This window comes from Trachymyrmex cornetzi, unplaced genomic scaffold (genome assembly GCF_001594075.2).
Source record: "Trachymyrmex cornetzi isolate Tcor2-1 unplaced genomic scaffold, Tcor1.1 scaffold64, whole genome shotgun sequence".
NCBI lineage: Eukaryota > Metazoa > Arthropoda > Insecta > Hymenoptera > Formicidae > Trachymyrmex > Trachymyrmex cornetzi.
The window spans coordinates 227,535-236,422 of record NW_017299959.1 but is presented as its reverse complement, the minus strand read 5'-3'; the positions used below and the strand labels follow the sequence as shown (position 1 = coordinate 236,422).

Here is an 8,888-nt window from a genome sequence, read left to right as displayed (position 1 = left end):
TTTGAACAAAATTGTAAATGGAAAGCGACGTGTGTCGATTTGTGTCAAGTGTGTCGACTGTGTCTCCTAAAAGGAAAGCAGCCAGTGTAACGTCTCTGTGTCCTAAGCTGGAAAACAGCCAATGAGAGTCAAGACATGAGGGGCGACGCCCTCGTGATTGGTCACTGCCATTTCTAGGCGCTTTCGATGGTTAGTGAATCTGTGAATTGGTGTCAGCAACTGTTTCATGGAGTAGTAGTACAAACAGGCGCGACGCATCTATTTATGCCACGTGTTATTTGTGCTGTTTCCGGCCGGCGCCCAGCAATGGCGTCCTTCCAGTTTTATGTCTTGACTCTCATTATAGGGACTCTAGCCTGAATACTCAACCAGCGACACAGAATCAGACGGCAGTCTGGCGAAACCGTAATCACACACACAAGTAACCACACATCCCGTGAAGAACAATTTCCTTCACAGCCACAACTAGATTTTTTGGGGCGCCGAGTGGCTCACCGTTCAGTGCGATTGACTCGTAATCTGTGGATCTGGCTCGAATTTGGACTTCTGTTTTCTGAATATAAGCCCCTTTGATATAAAATAAATTAAAATAAAACAACTCTAAGAAATTTTATATACATTCCATTTTAATGTTTTTAAATTTATTGGAAAATATACAATTATTTGACAAATAGTCTATGAATTATTACAGTCTCATTGAAGTAATATATACAATTTTGTGTTATATGACGTACATCACGGATTTCTTTGTAAGTTGATCTAATTGTAAGTTTTTGATAACAATGCCATTTATTAAAATCGTTATATTATACATTAAAGTATATAATATATATTTTTGTATCACAGATCCATTTTATTCTGTAAAATATATAGCACTTTTGATTATAATACCGATTAAATTGTTCCAAATGATTAAAATTCAATTTTCATGAATTTAATTGAAAAATTTAGTCTTTTAAAATCATATATAGGTAGGATCTGGAACAATATTAATAAGTCTCGAAAATCCGATTAAAAATTCCAAATTCACTGAAAATATTAATATCATATTAGCTACAATTTAGTTAATTTAAAGAGCATTATAGTTAAATAAAAGACGAAATTGATAGTCAATTTAAATTGATCAAAATTTTAATTAGAATTGGAGATGAATTATGTCTATCTTTTCTATTTAACTGAACAGAAAAAATAATGCATATTAAATGACATAAATAATTAATCAAAAGTTATTGATTGCTAGAAGTAGTGACTAAATTTCAAGAAATAGACTTCCATGAAAACTAGATCTAAAAACCTTCGTGAAAACAATTTAGTGAAAATATCGAAAAATTATTTGCCCATAGATTAATATATCATCTCTAAATTTTTCTGAAATTTTATATTACAATGCACGCAACATGCTTACAAGTTTCTCATGTAACTCTCACATTTCCCAATACTACAATTTTTAAATTGTGTTATAATATGCAATTCTGCATAACAATATGCAGAATTAGTGATGTATAAATCTTATGTAGTACATTTTTAGAAAAACTAAGAAGAATTAGAAAATTTGTCAATTTAATCCTCGATGCCTTCTCTTCGTTCTTGCATATGGCCCAATTTCAGGATCCATCACAAAATCATACAAAACAGAAACCCATGAATTGTGCTGTGGTAAATCATTGTAAAATTCTGCGGCTATACGTTTTACCTATGTAAAAAACGTTGTGTGAAATAATAAACAAGTTATATTGTGTATAACAATTACATCTAAGCTATAATGAATATTTTGACATACTTCTGGTAATCTCGAACCAGGCACTGCAGGAAAGTCATGGTGCTCATTGTGGTATCCAACATTGAAAGTAATGAAATTTAAAGGACCATAATAGCTGTAAGTTTCAAAACCTTTTTTGTACATGTAATGTTCGGATATAAAGTGACCTGCTACAGGATGTAATCCCATTGCCATAACAGAGCCAAAAAGCAAATAAAATAGTACTTTACCACCTAAAAACCAGATTTTATTTTTTATTAGTAACTGAATTTCATAATTTTTACTAATTTATATTATTAATATAAATTGCATCCTGATTTTTTACAAATTTTGAAACTTACCGAAAAAATACCATACGCAACCATCAAATATCAATTGTATAACTAAATTTATATATTCTAATGAAGTTGGTGCTTTTGGATAAGTTACAAGAGGTCGAAATGAATAAAAAAAAGGTTGTAACAGTACCCAACAAAACTTCCCAAAAGTTGTACAAAATAATTTCGCTTCTAATAATGTTGGTAAGTCAGTATCTAATTTTTCATCTCCCTGATACTAAAAATGCAAAAAGTATATCTCTTAAATATAATTCAAAACATATTAAATTACCAATAACAATAAGATTTTTTTATTCGGACCGACAAGAATTAAACACTAAGTATAAGTGTATTCAGGCCTATGACGGTTAAAGCTAGATCTTTTTTACCTAAATAATTCCTAGTGAATTATCTATATCCTATATATGTACATGCATATATATCATATTTTTGTAGTTATTCAAAAGAGAAAAGTCCGGAAAAATTTCGGCGCGCAGTTTGAATAACTACAAAAATATTATATATATGCATGTACATATATAGGATATAGATAATTCACTAGGAATTATTTAGGTAAAAAAGATCTAGCTTTGACCGTCATAGGCCTGAATACACGTCTGTGAAGCTGGCCCCTCAATGTCAAAATTTTGAAAAAATAAGACGAGTTCTGATTGCCCCCCGAAGAGTTCTAGAGTTCTATAACACAATAAGGAAGAGTTCCATTTATTAAAGCAGTGAAATCACCATTTGAAGTAACGGGGGGGCCAACTTCACGATTCTGCAACTTTGAAGGGCTATAACTTCTAAACCGTTCATTTTAGCACGTTGATCTATAAAGGACAATTGAAAAAACTCTTTGGGGGGGGACTATCAGAACTCTCAAGAAAATAATAGATTTCCAAAATTTAAAAAAAAATTTTTTTTTATTGGAAATTCAACATTATGACAGGAGTTCTGATAGCCTCCCGAAGAGTTCTAACGATTATCCTTAACAAACGATGCGATAAAATCAATATCTAAAAAGTTCTAGTACTTTAAAGTTTCAGATTTTGAATTTTTCCAAGTCCACGGGTTTTAAAAATTTTTTTCGGAAATCCGGCGATTTCTTGAGAGTTCTGATAGCCCTCCCAAAGAGTTCTATCGATTGTTCTCTATAGATCAACGTGCGAAAATGGTTTAGAAGTTATAGCCCTTTAAAGTTGCAGAATCGTGAAGTTGGCCCCCCCGTTACTTCAAATGGTGTTTCCACTGCTTTGATAAATGGAACTCTTCCTTATTGTATTATAGAACTCTTCGGGGGGGCAATCAGAATTCGTCTTATTTTTTTTAAATTTTGACATTGAGGGGCCAGCTTCACAGACGTCCTGAATACGCTTATACTTAGTGTATATTAAATTACTAGATAATGCAACATTTATTATCAATGTTTACCATTTCTTACAATACTCACACGATGGTGCTCAAGATGATATTTCTTAAAACTGATAGATACAGGTATTCCTATTGGCAGATTTGCAAAAAAACCAAATACTCGATTAGCCATAGGCCTGGCATGTCCAAAGGCAAGATTATGAGATATTTCATGTATTGCTGCAAAACAAACCATAACACAAATTAGCATAATACATATACCACAAATGTTAATGTATTAAACATTAGCATGATGCTTGATAAATTCTAACTTTACTGTATTGAATAAAATATAAATATAATGAATAAAATGTATACGTACCAAGCATAAGAGAGTGGTTTATTACACCTCCAAAGCAATATGCTAATAGCAAGAGTTTGGGATAGCTCAAATCTTTAACAATAAAGAATGATAGGAACTGTATTAATACCATCCCAGTAACAACCCATTTGAAATTTCGATCATATCCAAACAACTGCTTAATTTGTGGATATTTCTCTAAAATAAAAGATTTCAAAAATTATAATTAAAAAAATTAATTATTGATTAAAGTAATATATTTTAATATAATTTAAATACAAGTATATATTTAATTTTACTGTAGAAATTATAAAATTTGATAAACTATATGAAAATCAACATAAGATACATTTCTAAAATATTATTTTAATTAAACAAATTTGTTGAATTTTTCCTATTATACATTCCAATATAAATTTATACAATATCAAATAGTTACAATAAATTTACTTAGTTGTGTTATTCACATACCAGTCTAATGTCATTTACTGCTAAATAAACTGATATTTAAACATATCTCAAAAATGATACTTTATGTTTTAAATAACAATGAATTAAAAATATCATAAACATCTATAAGTTCAATTAATGTTTTGCGGTGCTGTTTCCGTATCCAAAGTATAATTATTTTATCATAAAGATATTTGAGTAGATGGTCCTTAAAATAGGCGTGGTTATGCGTATTTGTCTTTCCAATTTTACAATTATGTGTCTAATATTCTGAGAGCAGTATTCAAATATTTAGAATAAAATAAAAATAATCATAAAATATCACACATCTTGGTCTTCTCGCGAGTTTTATACTACCTAGAATTATTTTACGCCGCGAGGCATGCGGTTCCTCCGTATAAACCCATTCGAAATCCGTTCTTGAGACTCGTTGACCCATTCTTCTATGACGATTTTTGTACAAAAGGTGAAATATTAATCCCAGTGATGGCTAAATCCAAGTGACATTGTCAACGACAAGGCAAGAAATAAATGCGTATGTAACGCTCTTGAAATCACTTCGTCACCATTCGCCACATTACCTGGATGTCAGAGATATTAGATGAGATTGCAATTGCCGGTCCTTTTTTTAATACTTGCTATTATATAAGGTGACCAGTAATAATCAGATACGTTATTAGTCACGCATTTTGCGTTAAGTAAATATGGAGCCGCTTGTTGAGATTATGAAATATTTGCGGATTTTGGAAAAATATTACGAAATTTGTAAATTCGCATCGAGTCTCAATTATGAAACTAATCATTTATTATCTTAGATTAATTTTTCGTTATATTATTCATTTAGAATCGGAATGTAGAATTATATGCTATTCGTTTACATCAGACTCAAATCGCCAAAATCGCTCCGTCAACGATTATTTTCTTTTTTCATAATTTCCTTGTAAAAAGTTTAAATCGTTCGATAACATTTTAGGACATTCTATATACAAAATCGTCTACATATGCAGTTACAATTGATGTGGCTGTAATCTCATGCGAAATGTGTTCTACTACATATATACGGAGATAAATACTGATAAAATTTATAAGGTAATTGCGCTAATATCCACTCCAATCCACTCTTTCAAATATCTCATTAATCACGCACGTACGCACTGGCATGCACGTGATAAAAGAAATTTTATAAAAATGCATATGCGATAAACAATCGAGTGGGAGCGAGATAGAAAAGCGGTCGTTAACATTTCGCACGTTCTCTAGCTATTATCCCGTCTATGACACATCGATTAAGGTGCCTTTTCATGCTGACGCTCAACGCACATTTCCAGCGTCATAATAGTTCACGTGATCAAAATTGACGCTTGACATTCGTCAATTTCTATCACGTGACTAAAACCCGATGTCCAAGATGCTAGAAATTGATCCGACATCTCAGAGCATAGAAAAAATTAGCAAATCACATTTGAACAATATGATCACATGACCATTGCGATTGGTCAATTCTTTCTTCATCCGAGGTCTCGGACCGATTTCTAGCATCGTGGACACAAGGCTTTATTTTGATGCCGAAAATGAGCGTCGAGCGTTAGCATGAAAAGACACCTTTATGGAATAGTGTATCAAGTGTACTGCTGTATGTTGATAGAACTTGATATATAATATTTATTTGAAAATAAATCATGCCAAAAGTACGACGAAGCAAGAAACCACCTCCGGATGGTTGGGAGCTAATCGAACCAACTCTGGAGGAATTGGAGCAAAAGATGCGCGAAGGTGAGTAAACACTTTTGTTTTCTTCTTTGCGCGAGGTTAGATTAGTTGTTTCAATTTAACAGGAAGGATGCTTTAAGACGCGGTTTTTTTTTTCTTCTTTTACAGCCGAGACGGAGCCTCATGAAGGCAAGAGAAAACAGGAATCCTTATGGCCGATATTCAAAATACATCATCAGAAATCTCGATATATATATGACTTGTTTTATAGGAGAAAAGCGATTAGTCGCGGTAAGTTAAATATCATTCAAAAAAACGGATGTAAAAGATTAATCCTGAAAAAGGATTTAAAAAATGTATCTGGTTTCTTTACGCTTTTACTTATTTCAGAATTGTACGATTATTGTTTGAATGAAAATATTGCTGACAAAAATTTGATCGCCAAGTGGAAGAAGGTTGGCTATGAAAATTTGTGCTGTCTGCGCTGCATTCAGACGAGGGACACGAATTTCGGTACAAACTGTATCTGCAGAGTGCCGAAAGGTAAACTTGAGGAAGGTCGAATAGTGGAATGCATACATTGTGGCTGCAGAGGATGTTCTGGTTGAATGCGATACTTTTCTAAAGTAAGGCACTTTGTTTTTATTGCCACAAAATTACATTGTGCACTTTATATACTGTAATAAAGATAAATTTGTGCGTATATCTCTCATCTTTACTCAATCTTCAAATGCCATTTTTTGGACTCTGCAAACCGGGCGGCAAGATACAGCGGCGTTTGTACACGCCAGTCATATGTAACACATTTATTTTCAGATTCGATATTCACTCGCAACACATAAGCATTTTTCCGGAAGGCAGAGATCATAATAACCGCACCGAAACACATTCTTGGTAGGCGCATCAGTTTTTCGTCACCATCCATGAAGATTTTGCCTTGAGGTGTGATCATTAGCGACGCTGCTCTTTTTAAGGTATCATTACTACCTTGTGGATCATAAACTAATGCAATACCCTCGTCATCATCTCCTTCTTGTGGAACTTCTAAAAACTATGATAGATAAATTAAAACGTAGAAAAAATGTAACGTACGACGAAAAAATGTAAATAAAATGACATTGTATATAGTTACCTTGAATTCAATTACGTGATTCTCATCGAATTGAGGACCTTGTGAGAACAGTGTATTTATAGTATTCGTGACTTTTTCAGCAATTTTACCGTTAGTGATCATATAATTCTTGTTATCAAGTTCCCAGCCTGTATAATCATTAAAAATAGCTTTTTTTATTACTTACATTAATAAATTTTACATAAAATGCAAAATTTTTTAAATATTCTTTTCTAATTCAAAACTCTACGTTAGATCAGATTTATAATATTTAAATTAATATTTAAATTAGATTAAAATAAAGTTAGAAGTTTTGTGGTTCCAAGAATAAATCAAATACAAGTAAGATACCTATACAAGAGTTTTATATATATATATGTGTAGAAAAACTTTATTTTTAATACAGAAAGATTGCCCACTTTCTCTATACATACTATACGGCGGTATAGAGGTCCGTGTGACATGATGTATACTCCTTGCGACGTTGTCTGCCTGTATTCTAACTCTGAGTGTAATTAGATGATCAACAGGTATATTTCTAATAAAACAAGAAGTCTCGGACCCTCTGTACACCGTCTCAAATTTGTTCGATGCCGGATCGAGAATCTCCCCATTAGCTTTTTCTACAATAAATATCTGCTCCTCGGCAAAATACTCAGGATTAGTTACGTGCCATTTAACGAATAAACCCGCCGGTCTCTCTTCAATGTTCATTATCTGAACGGGTATTGTGCGAGAAATGCAGCCAAGTTTCGATATCTGCTCTATAATCTCTTCCTTATACGAGTTCAATGGACGATCAAAGTTTATATTTGGAAGTTCCTCGGAATATGGCACTGCTGGGATCCTTAGAAATGAAAGTAACATGTATTTCTGAGAAATACTCAACATAATTCTTAAATTACAATCACAAAGTTCTCACCTGCCTATATCATTACTTGCAGAAATTATCTTTCCAAATCCGTTTACGCTGTATCGATACGGATGCTGTAGAATACCTTCACTCATCGATATAATATTCTGTGCATTTTGCAGCTGTGCCTCTACTTCCCTTCTACAAGCCCTCAATGGTATCAGACTCTCATGTTTGTGAATTTCTGTCTCCAGTATCAACAGCTCGCGTCTCTTATTAATTTCGTGATATACATCATCTAACAAAGATTGAAACGTCCCGTCTATATCTTTTAATGTTCTCATCATACTATTTTCTATCTGACAAAACAATTTTTTTATGTTATTGCAGTCACCGCGCGTAAAAATAAGCAGCAATTTTAATAAAATAAAGTCAATAAATTTTAAGAGTACCTATTTACCTGCTGATCAGCATTGTCGAGATCTTTCAATTGATAATCCAATTTCGCTATATATTCCTGTGCAGATTGTATAATGCCTTTGACATTTTCTTCCACATTCCGTGGCAATACGGCTCCTTTCTGTGCTAACGTATTTTTTGCGTCAAGATATGATGTTTCTATGCTTTTTTTATTTTCGATATTTCCTTCATATTGATTTAATTTGTTTAATGCATAAGTTAATCTCATCAGAAGTTCTTCCTTCTTCGTCCTTTCATTGCCGTTATCGGATATCACAGAACTTTTACTAGAAATATTTGGCGTTAGTGGTTTTATCGTGTATTTGTGTAATAATCCGTCATAATTGTCGATTTGCTCTAGTTCCAATTTATCTGACAGCTTTTGTTTAGTTAGTGCTTCTGAAATTTGTTCCATATCTGGAAAAATAATCAACGATTTGAATTATTAGGTGTTAAACTTAATTCCTGCCATTTTTCGTCTCTAAAATTGATTTGTTTCGAAGGGAAGATGAATGAAT

The 8,888-nt window shown here is 32.6% G+C and overlaps 3 protein-coding genes across 6 annotated transcripts in view; 1 reads left to right on the top strand and 2 right to left on the bottom strand.

The window, feature by feature from the left end:
* Nucleotides 1-5,501, bottom strand: part of ifc (delta4-sphingolipid-FADS-like protein ifc) — a 12,540-nt gene extending 7,039 nt beyond the window's left edge. The window contains exons 1-7 of one of the 4 annotated variants that reach the window (XM_018516481.1): nucleotides 5,249-5,501; nucleotides 4,595-4,818; nucleotides 3,809-3,985; nucleotides 3,527-3,666; nucleotides 2,101-2,314; nucleotides 1,781-1,992; nucleotides 1,252-1,693 (exon numbers count right to left, since the gene is read on the bottom strand). In XM_018516481.1, the coding sequence (XP_018371983.1) occupies nucleotides 1,556-1,693; nucleotides 1,781-1,992; nucleotides 2,101-2,314; nucleotides 3,527-3,666; nucleotides 3,809-3,985; nucleotides 4,595-4,676 (963 nt within the window). In that variant the 5' untranslated portion in view covers nucleotides 4,677-4,818; nucleotides 5,249-5,501 and the 3' untranslated portion in view covers nucleotides 1,252-1,555. Of the gene's footprint in view, nucleotides 1-1,251; nucleotides 1,694-1,780; nucleotides 1,993-2,100; nucleotides 2,315-3,526; nucleotides 3,667-3,808; nucleotides 3,986-4,594; nucleotides 5,062-5,115; nucleotides 5,224-5,248 lie in introns of those variants that run through there. The other 3 variants (XM_018516483.1, XM_018516482.1, XR_001940401.1) reach the window with 3 other exon arrangements.
* Nucleotides 5,502-5,842: 341 nt separating this feature from the next.
* Nucleotides 5,843-6,845, top strand: l(1)10Bb (BUD31-like protein). Its single transcript, XM_018516489.1, has 4 exons — nucleotides 5,843-6,010; nucleotides 6,116-6,238; nucleotides 6,338-6,573; nucleotides 6,764-6,845. Exons 1-3 carry the CDS (start codon nucleotides 5,917-5,919, stop codon nucleotides 6,553-6,555), a joined length of 435 nt encoding a protein of 144 aa, XP_018371991.1. The 5' UTR covers nucleotides 5,843-5,916; the 3' UTR covers nucleotides 6,556-6,573; nucleotides 6,764-6,845.
* Tmf (TATA element modulatory factor) overlaps nucleotides 6,580-8,888 on the bottom strand; it is an 11,112-nt gene continuing 8,803 nt past the window's right edge. Inside the window, exons 15-19 of the mRNA XM_018516490.1 lie at nucleotides 8,372-8,787; nucleotides 7,981-8,270; nucleotides 7,493-7,905; nucleotides 7,080-7,207; nucleotides 6,580-6,998 (exon numbers count right to left, since the gene is read on the bottom strand). Of these exons, the coding sequence (XP_018371992.1) occupies nucleotides 6,663-6,998; nucleotides 7,080-7,207; nucleotides 7,493-7,905; nucleotides 7,981-8,270; nucleotides 8,372-8,787 (1,583 nt within the window). The 3' untranslated portion in view covers nucleotides 6,580-6,662. The remainder of the gene's footprint in view (nucleotides 6,999-7,079; nucleotides 7,208-7,492; nucleotides 7,906-7,980; nucleotides 8,271-8,371; nucleotides 8,788-8,888) is intronic.